Raw genomic sequence first — 25,295 nt, forward strand, 5'->3', positions numbered from 1 at the left:
AAAAAATAATCAATGTCATTCATCAGCCCAGGAGACCCAGTGCATGATGTCATGCTGGCCACAAGCAAAGAAAGTTCATGTTTTTCTTGATTGGGCAAACTGATCAAGAAATATGTATCTTTTCCTATAGGCTTTCTGAAATATCGGCATAGCTTTCCCCACTCCCCGGCTCATTGGACATCTTAGGGCTCCAGGCCACAAACTGCTATTCTACGGTCAGACCCAACATCTCTTCCACCCACAGGACTCTGGACCGGGAGGTACAGGCTCCTTGTGTTCAGGCATTTGGGGAAGGAGCAATAGGTGTGAACTAAAGCAGCCAGAGAAAGCTTTCTGGGGGCAGGGCAGTGGGGGGAGTCTTGAGAAGGGCCTTGAAGGACGGGCAAGCTTTGGGCAGGTGAGGAAAGGGTGTGGTCACGGAGGAGTAGAAGAGCATGTTCTAAGCTGGTGAAGCAACCAGCCAGGCTGCAACAAAGAGTCAGGAAGTGCTTTTGGATACGAGAGTGGAATGGGTGAGTTGTGACTGACTTGACATGCCAAGCTAAATTATCCACCAAATGACGGGGAATCATCAAAGATTTTAAAACAGGAAAACGATGTGTTGGAAGCGATGTTCCTGGCAGATGAATCTGGTGCCCATACATGCTGTGAGGTGGGAGAAGTACACGGAGGGGACCCAATCAACAGACCAGATGTGAGAGCAAGAGCCTGGACTGGGGAGGACGGCAGTGAGGGAATGAAGGAGCAAATCCAAGAGCCTGTTTTTTTTAAAAGCACAGGACTTGAATTTGAGTTTGGAAGCATCGAAGGTACTCTGAGGTATCTTGGAGCCTGCAGTAGAGAAATGAGAGTCGCCCAGGGGAGCTCATGGTGGGAAGACGATGAATTCACAAGGCATCTTGGGGAGTCTCTACACAGTAAATCCTTCACAGTGGTTACCTCTGCAGGTGGGGTTGGAGGGGCAAGCAAGGTGGCTTTCATATCTTATGATATGTAATCTGTTTTAATAGAGGGATTTTGTGTAATTTTTACTTCCTTTTTTTGTACTTTTTAGAATTTTTCAAATAATTTTAATTCCATGCAGACTCCTGGAGTCTCGTTAACCCTTTGTAAACCATTCCTCCTGATGTGTTCCCTCTCCCCTACAGGGAAAGGGAAAGGGAAAGAATGAATGATTTACAGACTCTGCTGGAGTCTCCGAAAAGCACTTCATAGGGGATCAGTCTCTGCTCCCCAGCCTGTGGTTTTCCCTATGGTGGTGGTGGGGGTCGACCCGCTTCTCTCCCTGCTGCTCCAGGCCCCCACAGGGCCTGCCTCTGTCCTCAAAGACTGAAACATCAGACCCCCATCTTTGAAGCCAGATTGCAGTGCTGGGTCTGGAAAGACTGACCTTGGGATTTTTATAGCTGACATCGGCCCAGCCCATAAACTATGGGTGACAGGACAGACCATGAAAGAGCCCAAGTTCTGACGTCAAAGGCGTCTGCGTCCAAATCCAGCTCTGCCACAGTTCCCTAACCTCCCCATGTCAATTTTCTCATCTTGAAAATTGGAGATAATAATAGTATTTATCTGCTAGAAGTATTAAGTGGATTAAATGATGATGAAAGGCATTTAATAAGTGTGCTCTGTCATTAGTGTTATTAAGAATGATAAAATAATAAATCTATGACCAAACTTTGTTGCTTAGAGGTAAAAATAACCTTTAATACACTTCTATCTTGGTTCCCACTGGTGGCATTTCTTTGCATCTCTGTCTCTCCCTTTGACTGGATTTTTCCCCCCTAAAACCAACAAAGAGCTGAGAGAAGAGCTGAATCAGGGCCTGAGTTGCTGCTTTCTGATTCTTGGTGGTCTATCCTGCCACTTACAATTTGTGTGACATTTGACAGATTCCTTAATCTCATGCGCCTCAATTCCTTCATCTATAAAATGGGTGTAATAATGCTCACCTTGTGCTCTGTGTCAAGAGGTTCAACAGTTTCTGGCACATGGTAGTTCTCCACCAGGGTTCCAGGCAGGGGCCCGCTCTTTCCTGCTGGCCCCCCACCCCCGGACCCTGAATTAGTTGGTCTGTGATGGTTTGGGGTGAACCTTCCCCGTTATCCCATAAGCTCCGGAGGGCAGAGGCAAGGCCAAGGCCTCCTTAACTGAACGGAGCCAGAGCCATCTTCTCTCTGGATGTGGCTCCAGGCCAGCCTCCTGGGGCAGCCAGGGAAGAGGGACAGAACTGTCAGCCCTCTAGAGGCCCAGAGACAGATGCACAAGCTCAAGAGTCCCTCTTTCTTCCTCTCTTCTCTGTGCTTTCCAAACCAACGCTCTGAGGCTGCTCCAGAAGAATTGGTTCTTTCTATGTGACCATGGGCGAGAAAAAAGGTTGCCCAATTGACTCGGTGCATTTGGCTTGGTCAGAGAGGGTGTGATGTGTCAGATCCAATCACCGGGCCCCTATGCTCCTGGCCCCACCACTCTCCCATGCAAAGGCCTGTGGACGAAGGCAAAAGCCTCCACTCCATCACCCCCTCTACTTGACTCTCCATCTGCCCAGGGGATCACAGGCCCTGGGGTGCAGCCCTCACTCTTCTCTGTCCCCCCAAGGGTCTTCAGGACAGAGCCTCTATTCTGGGCTAGGGCCAATGCTCTGAACAGGTACCTTCTCTGTCAGGAAATACATCTCAGGCAGCCAGGGAAGGGAGAGAAGAGCAGCTGTCACAGAGTAGCTCTCTGGGCTGCTGGGTGAGACTGAGCAGAAGGGAGGAGGGAGGCAGAGCAAGCCAGGCCCAGGGAATGAAACTGAGAGACACTGCAGCACAGACCTAGAGGCCCAGACGGACAGACAGACAGCTCAGCCCAGGCCCTGAGAGCACTGGGAGCCCACAGAGCCTTTTGGTCTCTGCGGTTCTGACGGGCTTCGCCCTCTGCCAGGGTCATGGAAGCAGAATGGCTCATGTTCTCACCTTGAGACCCACAGAGAGGAACTAAGCTCTTTTCCAGAAACGGGTGGAGAGCTCTCCCGAGCCAGGGCTTTGTGCTCTTTGTCTGATTACCCTTTTCAAGATTCAGGGGCTTTTGTCCGTCTCCACATTTCTGCATCTTTGTCTATCTTGTCTCGTCTCTCTTTCATTCGCTTCCCCCAGCTCTGTCTCAGATCATTTCTTGGGGACCCTGCCTTGGGGCTCCCGCTCTCCAGCGTGTAGGAAACCTGACCTTCATCATCTGTTTTTTATATTTTAGAACCGTCCGCTTCACTTCCTACCTGAGGGAAGTGGGGGTGGGGGGAGCAGCCTGCCGGGCTCCACCTCTTTCCCTCCCCCACCCCCACCCCCCAGTTCCTTGTCCCCAGAGCTCAGAGCGGAGGCCTTCCCTGCTCAGGGTCACCATACCACCAGGAATCAGGCTCTGATTCATGATCTTCCCTCCACAGCTCACCGCAGGGTGGGGAAGGCAGAGAGGCCTCCTCTGATGCACTGCTGGTTTGCTGATTTGGGAAACAGTGAAAATTCCAGGCACAGAGCAAGCCCAGGAGCCTGAGAGGTTTCACCAGTGGAAACCAAGATAGAAAGTCAAGTCATTTCTGCCGCTAGGCAGACTTACAGCCAACCAGGTTGCCTAACACGTTGTCACAGATATTTGTTTAATATTATTATTAATACGAGCCATAGATCACACACACTGAGGGCATATCCTGTGCCCCTTTATATGCCCCTGCATATCATCCACTGGACAACTTTGTCCGGTAGATACTACTATTACCTCCCACTTTCTGAACGAGAAAATGAAGACTACATTACAGAGGTTAACTGACTTGCCCAAAGCAACCCACTAACAAGTCTAAGCCCAGATTTCTCCGACTCCAAGTCCTAAGCTCTTTATTCCACTTTTTTTTAGACCTGAGAAATGTATTTTGTCCATTTCCTTTTTAAGAAAAATCCACAGAACTCATCAGAATAAACCTTCAAGATCCCAGGGACCCACGTACCCCAGGTGGACAGGCATGACCTGTAACTCACGACTTTCTGGGAGACCTTGAAGAACCAGCCAGCAAAGACTGTGTGCACAGGCTAGAAGAGGACATTTCGGGAAGGAAGAAGTGGGAGGGCAACGTGAAAAAACGCAAAGGATGGCTGTGGTCAGCCAGGCTCTGTGCAGAGAAGCAAAACTGGGATGTGGATAGAGCCAGGCGGAGGGCTGCGGCCAGCTCCCAGAGGCCTGGAGTTAGTTTATGCTCCAGGTTTTTTAGCGGGAGAGTTAATACAGCTGCCCTTCCATATCTGCAGGCTCTGAATCCAGGATTCAACCAACCATGGATAGAAAATAGTTGGAAAAAAGTGTTACACTGTTGCTGATGTGTACTATATAGTTAGGTCCACATGGTTGTATCTGTACTGAATGTGCAGACCTTTTTTTGGGTCATTATTCCTTAAACAATACAGTATGTGAACTATTTACATTATATTAGATAAGATAGGTAATCCAAAAATGACTTAAAGTACATGGAGGATGAGCGTAGATTACATGCAAATACCACACCATTTTTTAGAAGGGACTTGGGCATCCACGAGATTCCTGGAACCAATGCCCCCAGGAATAGCAAGGGACAACTGTTCCCCAAAAGAAGTATATGAAACCTAGGCTGGAGGGGAAAGGGAGACAATGAAGAGGGCTGCAGAAAGATTGGTATTACAGTCCTGGCACCCTAGGGCAATCTGACAACACATGTAGAAGTTGTTGATCTAAAAGGCATTTCCAAAGATATTTACCATTTTGGAGTCTGGGCCATTTGCCTCCTTCCCACGAACTGCTAAGTTAGTGTGCGCTGGGAGTGGTGGGGGTGGCAGAGGGAAGGGCAGGAGACCCCCGTGTCTGCAGCACTAGCCCTCACACTTCCAGACAGACCCTCTCAGGGCTGCAGTGGCCCAGAATGACAGCCCTCAGCACTCTGAGAGCTAGACACTGGCCTGAGGACTTTGGTCTGGGAGACCCGGGATACTGCCCTGCCAGTTCTCCAAGGTGGAGCGAGTGGACGGACAGATTGTAGACTTGGAGTCTAGGCAGCGGTTGTCTTTTTTTTTTAATTAGATTTTATTTATTTATCTTTAGAGGGGAAGGGAAGGAGAGAGGGAGAGAAACATCAATGTATGGTTGCCTTTCGTGCTACCCTGCTGGGAACTGGCCTGCAGGGAACCAGCCTGCAACCTCGGTATGTGCCCTGACTGGGAATCGAACCTCGATTGTCTGGTTCACAGGCCAGCACTCAATCCACTGAGCTACACCAGCCAGGGCTTTGTGTGTCTTTTTCAATAGTTTGAAAGTATGATTCCTCTCTCTGGGTGGCAAAAAAAAAAAAAAAAAAAAAAAAAGCAAACAAGCAAGATTTGGTTAAGAACTCAAGAACCTCCGATTCAGAAACTCTAATTTGTTAAAAAAAGTTAAGTCTTTTTTTTTTTCAGAGGCTAAAAACCTATTTCCATCAAAGACTGTGTATGTCTGCGTGTCTGAGAGCCGGTGAGGGAGACAGAGTGAGTGTGAGAAGGAGCGGGTTGATACGCCTTTGTTCTCATGTGTGAGGCTGCTGCTCTGTGGGCTTGTGTGTGCACACTGCACACACATTGGTGCCTGTTTCTCCGGCCCCTGCGTGTATTGAACTTGCAAACCATAACAGAAGCACTGGAGCCTGGCAAAGAATAATTATCTAATTTTGGAACGTGTTATTATAATACCTGCATGATGTGTAACGAACTTAACAATATTCACGTTATATTCACCCACTCTGAGTTACAGACCCACAATGCCAAGCCCTACCTACTTCGGAGGCTTCTCCAAGACCCAAGAGCACAGCAGGCCCCAGGGAAAGCTCTTTAAGGAATATTCCCCCCGCTAGGGCTTCCTCGTGGATTGAAAAGTTGGGCGGGAAGCAGGGCAGAGCTTATCTTGGGACCCCCACTTCCCAGTAGAAGAACCTCTGGAACTGGTAAGAAATCAGCCCTCTTGGGGTCCACAGAGGCAGATAGGCTTTCCCTGACTCAGCTGTGGGCCAAGGGGGCCTCCTGATCGGCAAGGCTCTCCGCTTCCCCAGGGGGCTGGATTGAACTGAAGCTGAGTGTGAAGGGAATGTTTGCTGTTTGCTGCTGCTCCCTGTTGACTTTAGCCAGTAGCTCTGTTTACAAACCCAGGTTGGTTTTCCCAGCGCAGTTAATTAGACCAAAGACATCTGGTGTGAGGGCTGGGGAGGGCATCTGCTCAGCGCCTTCCCCCAACACCCAGCAGCCATGGGCCAGGGCAGGGCAGAGCAGCTAAACAGAACCAGACCCAACTCCAGCAAACCCAAGGTTCTCAGGAGAATTGTGGCTTCTCTGATTCTGCCTCTCCCGTGCTTGCTAAGCTAGACTGGACCCCAGCCTTCCGAGTCTTCGGGACCCCAGGAATCAGGGCTGGGTTCCCCTACTTAAGTGGGATCAAGGACTTAGTCCTCTCTGCTCTTCCACGTCCAAAAGAACTGGGCAGAGATTCCTGTCCCCTCTCATCACAGCGGCTCCGCATTCTGTAGGAACGACAGATTTCTTGCGGCCCCTGCAGGAAAATCTCCCCTCCCCGATGCCCCCTTCGAGGGGAGGCTCTGGGCCCCCCTCCCCCACCCGACTCCTCTTTAGACGATCTCGGACACTACGGGGAAGAAGGAGATTCGTCAGTCTAGGGCCACAAGGAGGCAGGAAGGTGCCCAAGAACAGGGGAGGATCTAGGCGGACAGTTCCAGGGCGGTGGGGAAGGGGACGGCTGCGGGGGGAGGGGCAGCGGCTTATCTCTCCCAGGAGGGGGAGTTCACTCCAAACAGCTAATGCACTGGCGTGTGAAAGCCCCTCAATTAGCACTAATGATGCAATCAGGGAGGGAGGAGGAGGGACCAGAAGTTCTGGTGAAGTCCGCACCAACTTACACACAAAGTACCCACTCCCTTCCTCCGACACAGTGGCCTGCCTTTTCAGACGCACCGACGCCACACTCCGCAGTCTGGACCACGCACGTCCGTGGGTAAAAACGCACTCTTCGCAGAAACTACTGGTATGCACGTGGCTCGTGATTCGCAGCTGACCGCGTCCGACTGCGGAGATCCGGAGACGGAGTCGCAGTTAGGGAGAAAGAGAATCAGAAATCAGAAAGACGTGGTAGATGAGGTTGAACAGGGCACCTCCGAAAACTTCATGGTTATTCCTCTGATCCCAGAGTTCCCGTTCCACGCGCGCTCGCAGGTGCAAGTCCCTTGCCGCCGCCGCCCCACTCCCACCCCGCCCACGAATCCGAGACTGGGCGAGGAGCCGCCGCCCCCGGCCCCACCAGCTGGAGGCGGGACCCACGCGCATTCCCTGCGCCCCCTCGGCCTCCAGCCACGCGTCCCAGGGAGGGCGCTCTGGCATCACACGTACATCTCCAGCACCCGGACCCAGTCGTTCGTCCCCTCCGGAGTCCGTTACCTGCGCCCTCGCCCCTTTCCTGCTACCCCACCCCGCCCGCCCGGCCCCGTTATCCGCCTCCCCGTCCCGTTAGCCGGCAGCCACGGCCCCGTTATCCCCCCCTCCCTCCAGGCCCGGAGCCTCGCGCCTCGCGGGGCCGCCGCCGGCCCCTCCCCTTCGCGTCCGCCTGAGTTCAGGGGGCCTCGGCTGGGCAGGGCCGAAGCCGCCTCCGCGCCGCTTCCCAGGCCGGGACGGCCGCTGGAGGAGGTCCCGCTGTCAGTCAGCGGGGAAGGCCGGGCCGGGAGGCCGGAGGAGGCGGTGCCGAGGACGCTCTTGGGCCGGGAGCTGGGAGGCGGAGGCGGAGGGGGCGGAGGCGGGGGCGGCTCCGGGCCTTATAAGCGGCGGGGGCAGGGCAGGAGGGAGGCAAGTGTCAGGCCGATGTGCCGCCCGCGAGGGGCCGGGGTCGGGGCCACCGGGGCCATGCGCACGAGCTGGGCAGGAGGCCGGTGGGGCGCAGAGCGGAGCCGCCTCGGAGCCTGAGCCTCCCCGGGCCGGGGCGGGGGAGCCTCGCGGGGCCGGCCGGCCGGGGGGGGAGGGGAGCGATGCGGCGCCGGCGGGTGGCGGTGGCCGCGGGTTTCTGCGCCTCCTTCCTGCTGGGCTCCGTCCTCAACGTGCTCTTCGCACCGGGCTCCGAGCCTCCGCGGCCAGGCCAGTCTCCAGGGCCCTCCCCAGCCCCGGGCCCGGGCCGTCGCGGGGGCCGCGGGGAGCTGGCCCGGCAGATCCGAGCGCGCTACGAGGAGGTGCAGCGCTATTCCCGCGGGGGCCCCGCGCCCGGGGCCGGCCGGCCGGAGCGGCGGCGCTTAATGGATCTGGCTCCGGGCGGGCCGGGCCTGCAGCGTCCCCGGCCCCCACGGGCCCGGCCCCTGCCCGACGGCGCCCCGGGCTGGCCCCCGGCTCCCGGCCCGGGCTCTCCGGACCCGGGCCCGCGCCTGGGCTGCGCTGCGCTCCGCAACGTGTCCGGCACACAGTACGTGGGCTCCGGCTATACCAAGGCCGTGTACCGGGTCCGCCTGCCCGGCGGCGCTGCGGTGGCGCTCAAGGCGGTGGACTTCAGCGGCCACGATCTGGGTAGCTGCGTGCGCGAGTTCGGGGCACGGAGGGGCTGCTATCGGCTGGCGGCCCACAAGCTGCTCAAGGAGATGGTGCTGCTGGAGCGGCTGCGGCACCCCAACGTGCTGCAGGTACGAGGGTGGGGGTGCGGGGCGTGCTCAGGCCCGGTCCCTCCGGCTGGGAGGGAACCCTTGGTTTTATAGAAGAAAAAAAAAAAAAAAAAAAAACACGGAATCCGAATGTCTGTGCCCAGATTAATCAAGGAGTAGAACCTGGACCGTGGCTCCTTCCCACTACACCACCCTACCTGTCAGTCCTGGGTGGGTGCCCTCTGTAACAGGGACTCCTGGGTTTCTCTGCTTCCACACCATATATCTGGAAGACAGAGACCAGGACAGAGGGTCCCAACTCGGGGTGGGGTCATGAGGACTTAGAACCCTGCTTCTCGAAATAACCCCAAGCTCAGACACAGGACAGCAGTCATCCCCGAGTCAAGACCCCAGCTACAGCGATAGGGTCTTGTTTCTTGATGGAACCTGAACTCCATTTCTCTCAACTTCCAAACAGTGACTTGTCTGGCTTTGCAGGTGGGGTGGGACAGCAGTGGGGTTGGGAAGGGCTAGAAAGAGACCTTGTGTCTGGCTTGATTCCCAAAGAACATCCCCACCCTTTACCCCATCCAGAAATCCCTGGACGGACTGGAGGGGATTGGGCAGTAGTCCGAGAAGTGCACACCTCTTCTCAGAAATGAGCCTGGGGTTCTCCGGGCCTTACAGTGGTCCCTGGAACCACAGGGGAAGCCTTGGGGTCTCAGCTCAGTGTTAAGCGGACAGGCCCAGGGCCTGCGGTCTGAGGGTCACATTATCTGAGCAAATGTGGCCAACACTGAGAAGGCCAGACGCCCAAGTTTCTATTAAATGGGATTCTGTCTCTTCTGTTCACTGGGGGCAGAAGGGAAAGATGAGACCCCCCACCTTGTCCCCTCCAGGCTAGACCAAGAGAGAGGGCCTTTCATAGTCCCAGCACTGCCTTGACACAACCCACAAGCACATCCTCCTCCCCCCTAGCTCTCTGTCCTTGAGTTGGCCTTAGGATTAGACAAACTGTTCCCTTAGCACATGTCTGAGTAGACAGAGAAGGGAATCCCTGAGTGCTCTTGGCCTACTGAACTATGGTGTGTGCAGACTCTGCAGTGGAGGAAACTTGCCCACACCTTCCACCTCCTAGACCATTCAAATGAACCTTTCTGCACCCACCAGAACTGATTAGAACTCCAGTCCCTTTCTCAAGAGTGAGATATGGACCCCAGGCCTAGATGGGCATTTCAGAATATGCAGGATAGAATAGGTAGGCCAGAGAGTTGTGTGTACTCCTACTGGTTCTCAGTCTCCCCAGCCCTGGCCAGACACTTGGGACTAGGTTCTGGGCTCTGAACTAGTCGCTGGAGGGTGGGCAGAGCCAGCATTTGTGGGGGGGCTTGTGCTTGGTTGCATGGCTGACACTGCGTCTGGAGCTTAAGGGAGTGAGCTGCTGGTTACGTGGCCACTCTAACTGGGAGGATCTTGTTCTCTTCGCTTCCAGGGGCTCTTGGAAAGCCCCTACTTTTTGGAAACCCTGGGGTGTCAGCCAGATTCTGAGTCAGTGGACAAGGTTTTGAGTGACTTAGTGGGACATTTGTGTTAATTGATTCAAGACCCTCCCCCACCCCTTGGGCAGGTTCGAAGTTTGATGTGCTTTCTTGTCTCCTGAGGAACTTTTCCCTCCCCCCTTCACCCGGCCAAAACATCCAGCTAAGCACCCCCACACGTATCACCGAATGGACCTCCACTGTAATGCCAGGCCCCCAGTTTAAATCTCAAGGTGCCAAAGAAAAAAATGACAACTGAATAGTTTTCACCCATTCCCTCACTAAACCAAGATCGGCTGTGTCTGGGGTCGGCTGTGCGACCCTCGGTCAGAAACTGGGGTTAGTTGCACTAGGGCACATGTTATGTGGCGGGTAGGTCCCAGGTCCTTTCTGTCGGGGGATGGATGAAGAGCTACCATCGCAAGGAAGTGGTGGTCTCGTAGTGGGAGTTCAGGGACTGCTTGGCGAGTGGGTCTCCCCCTTCTATTCCCCAGCCCCCAGCCCAGTGTCCCTCTGGCTTTTTCAGCAATGCCACCTCTACTGCCAGGGAAGCCTGCCCTGGGGTCTTCTTGCTCAGGGGGCTTCAGTGAGGGTGTGCAGGGAACTAGAAATAATGTTGTTTTAATACCTCTTAATCATTTAATATTTCAAAACCATTTGACTGTTTGCTGAACTGGGGAGGAGACAGAGAACGTTTTCTTAGAGTTCCCGCTCCCGTGGGCCGCCAGAGTCCCTCGCCCCCTCCCTGGCAGCCCCAAAGTGGGCTCTTTGGATTCCAATAAAAAATGCCCAGGGTGGCATGTCCCACAGGGCACCTTCCATGGCCTCCAGAGACTGCCGGAGCAAGATTTCTCTGTCCCTCTTCTGTGACCCCGAGACACACGCGCACGCGCGCGCGCGCACACACACACACACACACACACACACAATCTCCCTCACGTGATAGATGCCGCTGTAGCCTGGGGTCAAAGGGCACCAGGGTCTTCCCTCCCCTCCCCCTCCCCCGTTGTCCCGGGAGGCCCCAGGCCTGCCAGGACCCAGATTCTGGCCCTGCTGGAGTATATTTCTTCTCCCAAATGAACAAAAGATGCGACCAAAATGCTCAGCCTCACGCTTCCTGGAGGAGGTTAATGGTGTCTTTTTATTTTTTCCTGAGGGGTGTTGATTAATACCTCGTTAACAGCGCATTTAATGACCTCCGGGTGTTTAATAACCTTCAGAAGTTTCCCACAAAGGCTCAGACTCTGGGCAAGCAAATGAGAACCAGGCCCCAGGGCCGCTCTCCTTACCTTCCTCCTCCCCACGAGGGTCTGGGGCCTCCCTGGGCTGATTGGGGCAGGAGGTGGTGGGTGGAGAGAGAGGGAAGAAGAGGGTGCCTGAGACTGTCCCCACATCCCCCAAGTTGAAGCCTTCATGGTCTGATGGCAGACACTGTTGGTGCCTTCCCTCGTGCCAGCAGGGCTAGGACAGCCAGCTGCAGGGACAGGGAGCTGAAAGGGCACTTCTGGGGTGGAAGGGGGCAGTGAGGGCCCGGAGCAGAGCCGGGAAGGGTGCGAATGATGGCATGAAGGGTGACAATATGCAGGGACATCTATCTCGTGGGCTTGGCTGACCCTGCCACCCTCACCCCCACTGTGCAACTCTCCTTTCTCCCTGCTCTGGCCTGGACAGCTCAGCCTTTGTGTTCCTACCCCACAGGATGCTGGCGGTTTCCAGCACAGTCTGATCCCGGCTGATGTACAGTGGTGGGCGAGGCCAGGGGAAGCCGTGTTCTCTGTGGATGCTGGTGTAGGTGTTAGTGACAAAGTCAGGCTGGGCTTCCCAGAAGCCCCTGAGAAGCTGAGCTATACCATGCTCCTCTGCAGAGCATATGGAGTGGGCTGGCCTTTGTGACCATGCCCCCAGGAACTGACCTTTCCCTGGGGGCCGTCCCTCACTACCACCTCCATTCATGCATGTGGCCCCTGCCCACCAGTGAGTGCAGAGAACACCCAAGGACATACCCCTTAGCATCTTTGTTTGTCTTTGTTCTTAATGCTTGTTACCAATCCTCAGGGAGCTTGCTTTTCCTCGCACAAGACCTGAGCAGAAAACAAAGTGAAACTACCAACAAAGTGGAAATGATGAAAAATAGACAAGGATTGGAGCAGGGAAGGACATACAATAACCATTTGTTGGCTTGTTGATTAGCCATCAGTATTCTTGGAAGGAACCAGGCTGTAGAATCAGTGGAATAAATTTGAATTCTGGTTCCTGAGTTCATTAGCTGTGTGACCTTGTGCAAGTAACTTAACCTCTCTGAATTGCTCTGCTTACCTGTAAATTGGAGATGATAATAGTACCTACTATAATAGTACCAACTATGTTCATTTTAGGTCATTATAAGAATTGAGTTATGCCTGTAAAACATTTAGCTCATAGTTAACACATGGTGGCCAGACTCTGGCCCGTTCGCCTGCATGACAAGAGGTAAGTAGCTGATTCAGTCAGTGGGAACTCTGGCTACAGGGATAGAGGACAGGCTTCCCAGGCAACGCTTTTATTCTTTTCTGACCCCAGCTGACACAAAAGCCTAGGAAGGGCCCAGGAGAAGGAATGGTGGCAGAGGGGGCAGAGCCTATCCCTTCTCTGTCCCCACCCCCAGCTGGGACCTAAAGACTCACCCTGGGTCTCCCCCAGCTCTATGGCTACTGCTACCAGGACAGCGAGGACATCCCGGACACCCTGACCACCATCACGGAGCTGGGCGCCCCTGTGGAGATGATCCAGCTGCTACAGACGTCCTGGGAGGATCGATTCCGAGTGAGCAGGAAGGAGGGCTGGGTGCTGGGCTCCTGCTGGGATGGTTCTCCCTTAGAAGGCCAGCCCTCCGGAGCAGCTTCAACTCCTCCTCAGAAAAGGAGGAGGGAGGGAGGGATGGAGCAAAGCTGACTCGGCCGTCAGCCAAAGGGTTAAAAAAGGAAGCAAGACATAAAGGACCCAGGCGTTTTTTGTGCTTTAGCTACTCACACACACACCTACACACCCACCCTCCCCCACGTACACTTTCAGCTTGGTTGCAGAAGGGTCAGTGTCCTAGGACTAGAAAACACCTTAAAGCCATCTTGACTCTCCTCCTCTTTCCCTGCACTGGGCTAAAACTACACTCAGGATGTAGCTTCAGGGAGGGGACCCGTTATCCCCAGACATCCCTGCTGCCCACTGCCCGCCCACTCCATGTTACCTTGAGGGTCAAGCCAGCCAAGGGTTAATGGAAAACCTCTGGCTTGCTCTCTAAGGCCCCTGGCCTCAGTCCTGGGGCCTTTAAAAGAAAAGCCAGCCCCCCCTGAGCTAAGTCCAGAGTTCCAAAGGAGGGAACCCTGAAGTCCCCAGGTCCTCTCCCAGGACAGAAGCAGTGAGCAGCCCTGTGTCTGCCCCTCAGATCTGCCTGAGCCTGGGCCGCCTTCTCCGCCACCTGGCCCACTCCCCGCTGGGCTCGGTCACTCTGCTGGACTTCCGCCCCCGGCAGTTTGTGTTGGTGGACGGGGAGCTAAAGGTGACGGATCTGGATGATGCGCGCGTGGAGGAGACACCGTGCACGAGCAGCGCCGACTGTGTCCTCGAGTTTCCAGCCAGGAACTTCACCTTGCCCTGCTCGGCCCAGGGCTGGTGCGAGGGCATGAACGAGAAGCGCAACCTCTATAATGCCTACAGGTGACCTCCACCCCCTACTCGGGAAGGCCAGTGAGGGGGAGAGGGCCTGGGATGGCATGGCTGGGAAAGGGCCCACTCGAGGGCCAGGAGGCCAGCCAGAGTGGGAGGCTCAGCCTCGGCCAGTGGAGGACCAGGGAGGGGAAAGGCTTCTACCCGGCAAGAAGGGAACATTCAGGCTCCTGATGGTGAGGCTAAAAATAGCTCCAGGAAGAATCTGGGCTGGGGGCAGCAGCTGGAGGCTTCTTAAAATAGTGTCAGACTTGGAGCCTCTGGCGGGTGACACTGACACCGCCCCTCCTCCCCTGGTCTGGGCCCCAGCCAGGGGGCTGCTCTGACACAGGTCAGTTGGGGGATCGTGTGGGGCTGAGGGGCGGGGAAGACGGACCTCAGGCGTGTTTGGTCGGTTAGCTGTGGCCTCAGCATGCACCCAGCCCCCAAGGCTGCGTCTGAGTAGATTCCATGTACACCCCGGGGATTTGCCTCATTGGTAGGCCTGAGGGATCAGACACCCTGGAGAGACTGGGGTTCTCTCCCACATTGGCTGAGAGGAAGGATGTGTCCCTAAAGGCCGGCCCACTGACCCCCTGGTTTCTCTCCACCCCAGGTTTTTCTTCACATACCTCCTTCCCCACAGTGCCCCCCCCTCACTACGGCCTCTGCTGGACAGCATCGTCAATGCCACAGGTGAGCTCTCCAGGGCCCATCTGCCCTGCCCCTCCTCCCAGTGAGTGTGGGGACAAGAATGACCTAGGACAGCAGACGGTCCAGAAGCCATCATTTCCCAAAGTGGCATGCTGTGTCAGAGTTCCTCCCCAGCCCACCAGTCATCTGGGGCCAGCTCCAGAGGGTCAGAGGGAGAGGGAGGTAGCTGGCTGCCTACCGAGGGGAGGAGTAGGAGCCCACGTCCCTCTCACAGCCACACTGCACCCTGCAGGTGAGCTCACGTGGGGGGTGGATGACACCCTGGCCCAGCTGGAGAAGGTGCTGCATCTGTACCGGAGCGGCCAGTACCTGCAGAACTCCACCGCGGGCAGCACAGCTGGTGAGTAGCCCCCGCAGGGACCCAGGGGCTGGGGAGATGGGAGATAGGTGGGGGGTTAACCAGTCCCGGTAATTCGACTAAGTGACTCATGCCCCCACTGAGACTCACTTGGCGTGATACACAGACTGCTGGCTGTGTAGCCTTCGCTCGGAGTCTCATCTCTGGCTGAACTAGAACTTGGCCTTAAACTGGGGGATTGGCACTGACACTCCTTCTCAGAGTGACTGCAGACTGTACTATGTGCAGTCTGTGTGACTTTGAGCAAGTTATACCCTGAACTTCACTTTCCTCATCTGTGAATTGGGTTCAACGTTACCTGCCTCACAAAATTCTTAAGGGGTTTAAATGCCAAGTGAAGTGTGTGAAAGCAATTAACCCAGTTCCTATTCCACAGCTGGAACACAATATATGTTTGCTTCTCTTTCCTTCCTCTCCGCTTCTGGGGCTGGGAGGACAGCTGGAGGTAGAGGGGGCTCCACACTGAAACCAGCAAGGCAGCCCTGGAGCAGGGGGAGGATCCTGGTCACTGTTTTGGTCCTTCACTGAGGCCCTGGGGTTCAGCATGGTTGGCCGGTGGGGCAAGGGGTGGGCAGCCTCCATATTCAAGGAGCTCCGGCCAGTCTTAAGGGTGGGGGAGCCCTCGTTAGCCCTGTAAATAAAGTTTAACGAGGTGAACAATGGCTGGCTCTGTCCCTGAGGACGCCGTTTATGGGGCTGTAAATCACGGCCAGCCCTGGACTTTGGTCTAGTCCCTGGTAGAAGGAGGAGGTAGGAGGGGGGGTGGCCAGAGGCCCAGGGCTCAGCAGTGCCAGTGCAGAGCAGGGTCCCCAGGCAGTGGGAAAGACTCCGGTCGGGCGGCAAGAGGGGACCGGACATCTGCAGCTGAGCCAAGCCTGCCCCCTGACTGGGCCGATTTCAGAGGGTTGTTTTGTGTAATGCGGAGATCTCAGATTCTTCCTCCAGTGCCCCCCTCCCCCAAAACACTCAAGCTGTGGATTCTCAAAGAGTAATTTTTGTGTATCACACTCATTTGCATGCCTCTTAAGTTCAAAAATTCCCCACTGCCCCCTTATCTGAAGGGCCTGCCTAACCTCTCCCCCAAGGCCAGGAGGAAGCCCACCCTAGACCTTCTGAATCAGAATCTGCATTTTAATGATATTCCTGGGAGAATCACATGCACAGTGAAGTTTGAAAAACCCGCCCTAAATGTCCAAAGTGTCCTGACCTCAGTAACCAGCTAGACAGCCAGTGACTCTGGGTGTGTGTTTATCCCTCACATGTGCCTGTCATCCTGTGCTGCCTGAGCCAGCGGCATGTTCTTAGATTGGGGAGATATGTGTCTCCCCAAAACTAAATTTGAGCGCTGCCTTTACTGAAGAGCCAGCCGGTCCAGTTTCAGAGCACTGGCTGCCTTCATCTCCATGCTAGGGGCACTGGGCTGGATTTCAGCTTTCTCTTAGGAAATGAATCTTCCTGCCCTTTGCAGAAAGCAGCCAAGCTTTCACCCCTGGGCACACAAAGTTCTCATTGGGGCTCCATCCCCAACCCACAGAGTACCAGCGCCTGCCAGACAGCGCCATCCCCCAGGAAGACTACCGCTGCTGGCCCTCCTACCACCACGGAGGCTGCCTCCTTTCCGTGTTCAGCCTGGCCGAGGCCGTGGACGTCTGTGAGAGCCATGCCCAGTGCCGGGCCTTTGTGGTCACCAACCAGACCACCTGGACAGGTGAGCCAGTAGGATAGGACACCGTGAGGGAGGTGACTGGACTTTCGCAGAAGACATTGATAGGTAGTGGCCCCCCACCCCCATCAGAAGACAAGAAGGCCGAGATGATGAGACAAGTATATGTGTCCTCAAGCAGGCATCATAGGTCCTGCCTCCAGGGGGAGAGACATCCAGACCTATTTACCCCTCACCTCTGCCCCCAGGTCGGCAACTGGTCTTTTTCAAGACGGGATGGAGCCATGTGGTCCCTGACCTCAACAAAACCACGTATGTGAGGGCCTCTGGCTGACCTGTCTGCGGGCTCAGCTGACCAGCTGACCGTCCCTGCCGCTGGGCTTGCCTGTGGAGGGAGAGACTTGCACAAGCAGCATTGCATGTCACCCAGGAGCCGCTGCAGACAAGGCTGACATCCCAGACAGACCAAGGTGACCAGGACAATGTGCAATAATGCCAAATGTTAAAATGTGAGTTTGCCAGTCTAGGTGAGGGACCCCTGGGCTCTCCGACCCTCTGGGCTGCCGGCAAGGCACGGGCTGGTCTTCCCTGGGGGGCCCTGCCCCTCACTGGGACAGTTCTGTGGGCAGCTCCATCACTGTGTTTGTAGTGTGAGAATGTAGCCAAAGCCCCGACTGCTGCTGCTGCTGTTGCTACAGGCATCATGGCCTAGCAGGGGCTGCGTGGGGACAATCGGTCATGGAGTGTCCTCTTAGCTGAGCTCCGGACAGGAGACTGGACGGGATGCTCTGGGAAGTCGATGATTCTGTACCTGGGGAGGCCGCCTCTGGCCACCTGACCAGGGTCTCGTAGGCCAGTCCCGGGACAGGGGCTGAGGAGCACGCATGGTATGAGCCAAGACGTGGGGTTGAGGAGCAGGTTGCATTTTGAGCCAGGACCTGGGGTGGGGGTGGGGCCGGGGCCTTTCTGCCTCATTTGCTTTCAGTGAAAGCTGAGAAACAGCCAAATCCAGCCTCTCCCTCCTCCTGGAGTTTGTATATCCGGAAGCTTTTGTACTTCTTGTTCATTAAAATGTTTATTTTTGTTAAAAAAAAAGTCAATCAATTAATAAAATGACATTTCACGGCAAGGCCTCTCCCCAAGCCCTAGTTTCTTGGGCCGACTTGCTCATCCTGGGTTATGTCTTCGGTGTATGTTTGTGGGGAGGTCACCGTGTCATGAGGGGTGACCTTTGAGGCCGTGAGATCTCCATGGCAATCACGGGAGTTGGCAAAATGTGTTTTCAGGCCCTGCTGTTACGGTGCCCACCTCCCTTTGTGGCCATCCACTCCTGCATCCCGACAAAAGACACGAGGGACTCATTCCCCTAAGGAGGTTCGCACTGTAGCACACACCAGCTTCTTACAGACAGAGCCTTTACCCAAAGCAGTGATGTCCTCATGTTGGGGCATCTCAGGGGACCCCAGGCAACCTCCTGTCAGGTCGGCTTCGCTCCATACAGGGTTGGAGCCTGGCTGTCTCCACCACTGCCCTGCACAAGGTAATGTTCTTCTTCAGAGAACATTAAAGGCTCTGTTCTTTTTCAGAGCCTTTCTCTGAGTGAGAAATGTATGGACAGTAAAGAGAAAGGAAGGCCTCGGAAAAGACCAGCCCCCTCGGGGTTTTAGGAGGGAGGGTCGAGTAGGGGAAGGAAGGCCCAAGTGTACAGAAGCCCAGAGCAAAAGGTCCTCAGGGTTGAAGATCACACTGAGGCCAGAGAGAGCCCCAGCATAGTTACAAGACTTCAAAACCTCACCTCTTTTTCTCCTGGACCCTCTCTGGCTTCTAGACCATTCTCAAAGTACACAAACCTTGAGAGCATTAAAAAGAATAACCAGACTTTTAACTCAGCCTGATTTCTCCTCAACAAATGTAGTTGGTATAATTTCTCAAGTGCAAAATGTCCTAAGTGATGGAAGAACCAGTGTTAGCTCTGGAGTCCTCAGCAGAGATGCCGCTTGGACCTTCAGGGCTGCCCCCCGCCCCCACTACATCTGACCCCCACACCCCACATCTTGCCTCTGGCCACCCGGGCTTGGTGACTGTGGTGGGGAAGGGGTCAGAGCCTCCCCAGTCGCCACCTCTCCAGGGGGGTCCTCAGCTGACTTCACACACAGATGTGTAGCCTGCCCCGCGCCCTCTGCCCTCCGACTGCCCAGCCATTGGTGGGGCTCCAAGAGCAGGAGAAGACACCCCACCCACCAGCCTTCAGGAGGTGCAACAGGGTGGGGATAGGAAGGTCTGTGGGGGCTGGACAGTCCAGAGGGTTACAGTCAGCAGAGAGGGTCACAGGGCCCAGGGGCTGTGTGACTTTGTGAGGAGAGAGAAAGCTGAAGATGAACCCAGCACTACCTTCTGAGATGCTAGAAGTTTCCAGACAAGGGGCTCGCTGGTCCAGGGAGAGTGGCAGTCTCCGGCCTCCATGAGCAATGATTACTCCCGTTTTATAGACCTGAAAACTGAAGCCCGGGTCACAGCAGAGCATTAAAACTCGGCCCTGACTGCCAAGCCGGCCTTGGAGGGGAGGCGGGAGCCAGAGCGATCTAAGAGTTACGGGCGCGTGTTCACTGTGAGTGTGACAAACTGAGTGGAGGGTCACAGCCCAGAAAACCTTTTTAGAAACTCACCCACAGGTGGCTGAAGGGATGGTACATGGCTTCTTCCGTCACGAGTGAGTCATGCCTCAGAACCTGTATCTGGGGGCGCAGTTGGCCAGGGTCCATCCTGGAGAGCGAAGGGCATTTGCAGCTGGGAGCAGAGAGGTGCCGGAGGGCCTTGAAAGGAAGAGGATGTCGTGGGTGAAAGCCTGACGCAGAAATCACTTCTACCCCCAGACGGCTACCCAGGCAGCCACCCATCTCCCTGGAAACCTTTGAATTCCTGGGTACATTGTCCCCTTCCTGCTCAAGCCAGAACCATTCCCCTGCCCCCGACAGTCTCCCCAAAGTCATCCTTTCCACGCCACTGCACAGCCAGCCCTACCCAGGTGTAGTGTGTGGAAGCAATACATTCACGCAAATGAAGCCTCAGGTGCAATGCCAGGGGAAGGACATCGAAGACAGGTCCTTTCCAGGTTTGCTGCTGGTGCCCATCAAGGCTCTGGAGGAATTCTGGCAGGACTGGTTTTTGCTCACTGTGATCTGAGCTGTAACAGATCCCTGAGCCTCCACATCCTCATCTGCACATTTTAGATCAATAATACCTGCTTCACAGGAGTGTTCAGTCACTACATAAAGGTCTTAGCCAGCATCCGCAAACAGCGAGTGCTTAGGAAATACTGGCCGGTCCTGTCCTCGCTGCTGTGAGTGAGCTGGCAGAATATTCGGGTCGGCTGTGGGGGACCCACACACGGCCACACTGACCCTGTGCCTCACCTCTAGCAGGCCCAGCAGCCAACACTGCCACTGCCTGGAGGGGCGGAGTTCAGCCCCCACCAGGTCAGTGCCCTGGGAGTCGAGTCCGCCTAAGACGGAGGAAGAGGATTAACATGAAAGCAGAAAATGGGATTAAGAGGCTTCAGGATAATGTGCCCACCGACCCCGCACATCTATGACAACTGCTTCTTGCTTTCACTTTGCGGCTTCTGGAGTGCGGAGGAGGGCTTGGAAGGCTGTCTCCCCCTGCTCCCAGGAGCAGAGCCGGGAAGAGGCATGTTAGACTCAGAGCAGGAGACTGCTCAGTCTGCTGGGAGGAGGGGCTGCCGCACCTTCCCCTTTAATCCTCATGGCAGCAGTATGAGAGGGGCGACGGCCCGGAGGGGTGAGGACCCAGGACTGAGGCCTAGGCGATTGCCCCTAAAAGCCTGTGCTCCTTTCCCATTACCCACCACCTCGCACAGCAACAGTGGACCCTGGGCCCGAGAGATGAATGGCCCATTCAAACCTGCCGCTTCCCGCTTCCCGAGGGAAGCATTCCCGGACTCACGGCCTGCCTCTGATAGGAAGCCCGAAAGACAAATAACAGAGGCCAGATCTGCCTCTCCAGCATCATCCCATAAGAGTGAGGATGTCCCCAAAGAGCCCAGCTTCGGCCAGCACTACCCCTAGAGTGGAGAAAATGCTTCATCGGTCCCAACTACATGGAAGAAGGAGATAGACCACAATATTTATTAAATTACCTCTGAAGTGCCAGCGGATCCTTGATGACCACGGAAGGGGAAGTGTAGTCTCCCACCCCATGAAACCCTTTGAGACCCTTTTTAGGAGGGTGATTCCTTCTCCTCCTGCCCCATCTCACCCAGTCCTTCACCTCCTCTCACCTGTTCCCTGCTGGCCTCATTCCAGCTCCTGCTGTCTCTTCTGATGCGCAGGGACAAGACCTCCCCCCACCATCATTGGAGTCCCAACAGGAAATGGAGGGCACAATGAATGTAACATATTTACAGGTGTGTGGGTACAGAGGAACCGCAAGGGATTGTTGCTGTAACTTGGGGATAGTAGCAGTAGATCCGTTACTATCTCTACCCAAGGGAAGGGGAGCAGTGTGTTACCAGAACCCAGAAGGAGAAACCAAGAGTCAAATGCCAAAGGACACAGCCAGGCAGGTTGTGTGACCTCACAAGGAGGGAGCCAGAGACATGCACTCTCACGGCTCTCTCCTTCCTCCCCCAAACCCTGTCTCCTTCATTGTCAAACCTGCCCTGAAGCCAGAGGGAGCTGACCCGAGGTCTGTGGTTGTCGGGCCACTAAGCGAGCAAGGGAAGAAGGGGAGAAAGCCGGTCAGAGGCATATGCCAGCACATCACCCCACTTCTCATTCGGGCTTGAGGGGAAGGCAAAAGGCAACTTTCCTCTTTAGGTGGCCAGTTCCATTCTTAGATGTTCAGATGCTTGTCCTTTCGTGTGGATGAAGGAGCATGTTGGGCCCAAACCTTCAGGGAGTCCTCTGCAGCACACATTCTCATCCCGGGCATGGTCATCCCAAGGAGACAAAACTTGATTCTTGGGAGAGGAAAAACTCCTAGCCATCAAAATGGTTTCTGGCTCTTCCAGGGGCCATGGTCCATTAACAGATATACAGTATATCTATGCTATTAAAATTTCATGAAGGTGATGGCAATTAGGAAGAAAAAAATCCTCAAGAGCACTTGATGGAGGAGAAGGTGACTATAAAGTGGCTTAAGAAGCACTGGATTATAGTGACTCATAACTCTTGGGCTGTCACTGAGAGCTTCAAATCTGTCACCCTCAAAAACACAATTTACACGATAATTTTCTAACCTGACAGGCACCCTTAGAGGTTCTCTCTGTGCAGTTCCTAATAAAATGAAAATGCAGTTTGGATTCTTTTTCACTTAGTGCGTTACTCCGGCTACCCTTGCCCATGCTGGGCGCCTCGGGCCTCCCCCGAGCCTCCGGCCTCTCCCTGCAGCTTACAGCCTTTGGCTGTGACCTTCCCACACAGAACAGCTCAGGGTCATCAGCCAGGCGGGATTTCAATGAGCATTCACTCTCCTCTCAACTGCTCAAACCACAGAATATTTCTTGGGCACTAGTCACTGTAATGAATAATGAAATATCACATATGCCCCCTGCCTTTCAGGAGCTCATGATGTCACAAAGTGGACAAATTCAATAAGGTGATAATCGAGCTTGACTGGGGGGCAACGAGGCCAATTTCCACTTGCGGCTCGTGAAAGCAAAGGGCTTATTGGTCACATCTCAAATCACCAGGGCCAGATACACTGGTCCCCTGAGAGCATCAGTCCCCTACCAGGCACCCCACTGTTAACTCTCTTCCATCCAGAGAAAGGTTGTTTATCCTTACTCTGCATTTCTTATCTCCAAGCCAGTTAGTTCCCCATTGTCACCAGGCATTCCCCCATCCCCATGGCGACTCAACCGGCTTTGGTGTGCTGCCTGTAGAGGCTTCTCGAAAGTGTAAATAGAGTGTGTCTACTGTTTCCCCCTTATCCATACACTTATTTGGCCCTTCAAAGAGCTCTAGTAGATTAGGGAGGCATGATTTCTCCTTCCCCGAAGACAGGCTGCCTTTCCACCAGAGGCAGAGTTTTGCTCAAGTGCTCCATAATCCTGCCCTTAGCGGTTCTGCTGACTTGCCTGGCGTGGAAACAAAACTTGTGGGCCATTTCCCAGAAGCCCCTCTGGCGCCCTTCCATTCTTTAGCACAGAGGTCAGTCTCAAGCAGAGGCTCACATTTTGTCCTGCCCTTCCATACTATCAGTCTGCTCATTTGTTTGAGGAAAGACATGCAGGCAAAATAAAAATAAAATGCACAGTATGCTTTGCTTTCCATTGCCTGGAGATTTAAGGTACTGTTATCAATCTGAACTCATTCAGAATAGAACAGTGAGGTTATCTGTATCACATGTCATTTTATTACATATCACCTTGTTTACACAGCTCTTTAGGTTGTTTATAGGATATAGATTACCTTTAAATGCTCTGGTCTTGTTCACTCATTTTTTTCCCTCCCATCAATAAAAAATTTTAAAGGCAGCCATTGTTCTAAGAAATGACTATGGTACTTAGGGCACAAAGATGCTTTAATCAGGAAAGACAGTTTGTCTCATATCTTGGCCTCTGGTATCTTTCTGAACCAGGCTTTGATGCTATGTGGAGTTTCGTGACTCCATCGCTGAGCTATGCAGCATTTTGCAGTTATTAAGAGCAAATGAGTTTCTTCTTTAAACATAGGCCTCTGCTTAACACATTTAGTACTATTTGACTTGGGTCTCAAGATAGTGCTATTCCTGGAATGGACTTCACATGCTGAAAAAAAATTTTTTTAATTACCCACAATCCTATCACATATGCTAAAATGACCTTTTCTTTCCTAGAGCCTCTCCAACAATTTGCTGAGGTGAAGAGATTTATACAGAGTACTTTTGGGTTAGGAATTTACAGGTTAACTCTTTAATGAACGAGTCATTATATAAACCATTTGTGCTACTTCTGAAAATATATTCTGAGCAAATAATCCAAAATATAGAACGAATCAAATGCACACAGATGTTCCTTGCAACATTATTTAGGATAACAAAAACGGAAGATTATATCACAATATGATAAGGTATATAAATTAGAGTATTTGATGAAAAAAAGCAGGTTACAAACCCATGAACGCAACTATGCAGAAAATGGACATGAAAAAAAGACTAGAAGGAACACACACAATGAATAATTTGGCAAGGGTGACAAACTAATTAGCGTTTTTGTAAATTTTCTAAAGTTTTCTTGTATGTTATGAGGTTGCTTGATTTTAATTTTAAAAATGATTTTAATCCGATGACTGTTTGAGTAGGTTAAAGGAGTTGCTCAATCTTTTTACCTGACATGGGACCAAAATCCCCCTCCCATTTTTTAATATAACCTTTATTTAAATTGGACTTTTGGCAAGTCAGCCCCACTAACCCCCTGATCCCTAAAAAGCGCTTGACGCAGGAGCCCACATCACAAATGGCCGAGGAGCCAGCGGGGGATGCCGCCATCTGGAGAGTGCAGGCCTGAGCGCGTAGGCATTTCAAGAGAATCAAGAGGGTTTTTTTGTGATTCTCCTAATTTATGCATTTTTTGCCACTAATTCAAATTCAAAAATTAAATAAAGACATTTGTGGGCCAAACAGAACACATCACAAGCTGGATTCAGCCAGCTGGCCGCCAGCGTTGTGACCTGCAGCCTGAAACCCGTTCCTGACGCTGCGACCCACTGCCGGATGCCCGAGCACTGGGGCAGCCAACCTTCCCCACGTTCTCCCCTCCGCTCTTCCTCAATTAGCCCGGCACCACTGCTGGCTGTTTGATGAGAGCGATGAATGATATTAGTCTTCAGAATCAAGAAGGCTTGTAAATCTGTCCCTAGCTGGAAGCATTTCTCTTGCCAGAACTTGAAAGCTGGTGACACTTTTAATATTAATTTGTTTCTTTGTCTGTCGCTTACATTTAATGTGTCTGTGAGGAATGGGTTTGATGCTGTTCAAATACGCTCAGTTTCTTGAGCCTCTTCGCAGTTGTCAGATGGTGCCAGCTGGGCCCAGGCTGTTTCCAGCCTGTCGTCAGCCAGCCTTGAGCAATGTGTTCATCACGGTTTCTTCCACTGCTGCTGCCCTGGCACCTCTTACTGCCTTCGGAGGGCCGAACCCAAGATGTAGCCCTCTTTTCTGCCCCGTCTCCACTCTACCTCCCTTCCCTCTCATCCCTGGAAGCTCCTTCGGTACCATGATCAACCACTGAGGGATCCTACCTGCTTCCACACTGACATCTGCTTCCAGTCTCTCATGAAAGAGCCCAGGTAACCTCCTCCACTTTTGGAAAATGAGCCTTTTCCCTGAAGTAGCCCCTCTGGCTCTGCCACACAGATATTCCCACCCGTCTCAGACCCTTGGATGTTGACCCGGAACTTTCTGCAAGGTGCAGCTGACACACCAGGACTTACCATCATTCCCCATCCCTGCTATACCCTCTGGCCCCACATTCAGTGTGACGGCCCTGCCGCACCAGGGCCATGGCACCAGCAGGGTCTTCTAGAAGCTTGGGCACTGATCAATTAACCACCCATCAATAAACAAATAAGTGAAGGCTCTCCAAGTAGCAAGCTTTGGCTTTTATAGAGTAGACCGCCCCTTCCTTTCTCATCCAGAACCTCCTGTGGGTACAAATGCCTCCTATTAGTTCTTGGTTTATTTTGGGCACTGCAT

At 53.7% G+C, this 25,295-nt stretch overlaps 1 protein-coding gene across 2 annotated transcripts; it reads left to right on the forward strand.

Moving 5' to 3' along the window:
* Positions 1-7,869: 7,869 nt before the first annotated feature.
* On the forward strand, positions 7,870-17,730 carry PKDCC (protein kinase domain containing, cytoplasmic). 2 transcript variants are annotated; one of them, XM_037162086.2, is made up of 7 exons: positions 7,870-8,689; positions 12,865-12,987; positions 13,607-13,878; positions 14,483-14,562; positions 14,813-14,920; positions 16,407-16,646; positions 16,850-17,730. In XM_037162086.2, the coding sequence occupies exons 1-7, from the start codon at positions 8,051-8,053 to the stop codon at positions 16,933-16,935; spliced, it is 1,548 nt and encodes a 515-aa protein (XP_037017981.2). In that variant the 5' UTR covers positions 7,870-8,050; the 3' UTR covers positions 16,936-17,730. The 2 variants fall into 2 exon arrangements, with proteins under 2 accessions (XP_037017981.2, XP_037017982.1); XM_037162087.2 differs by having other exon boundaries at positions 16,473-16,646.
* Positions 17,731-25,295: the final 7,565 nt, after the last annotated feature.

This window comes from Artibeus jamaicensis, unplaced genomic scaffold (genome assembly GCF_021234435.1).
Source record: "Artibeus jamaicensis isolate MK-2021 breed Jamaican fruit bat unplaced genomic scaffold, CSHL_Jam_final contig_465, whole genome shotgun sequence".
In the NCBI taxonomy this organism is placed as follows: Eukaryota; Metazoa; Chordata; class Mammalia; order Chiroptera; family Phyllostomidae; genus Artibeus; species Artibeus jamaicensis.

Bases quoted from the DNA above. Each gene is read 5' to 3' on its own strand.
- PKDCC (XM_037162086.2), top strand. From the start codon at position 8,051: ATGCGGCGCCGGCGGGTGGCGGTGGCCGCGGGTTTCTGCGCCTCCTTC. The intron at 8,690-12,864 runs GTACGAGGGTGG...GGTCTCCCCCAG, and splicing joins GGCACCCCAACGTGCTGCAG to CTCTATGGCTACTGCTACCA. The intron at 13,879-14,482 runs GTGACCTCCACC...TCTCCACCCCAG, and splicing joins AACCTCTATAATGCCTACAG to GTTTTTCTTCACATACCTCC.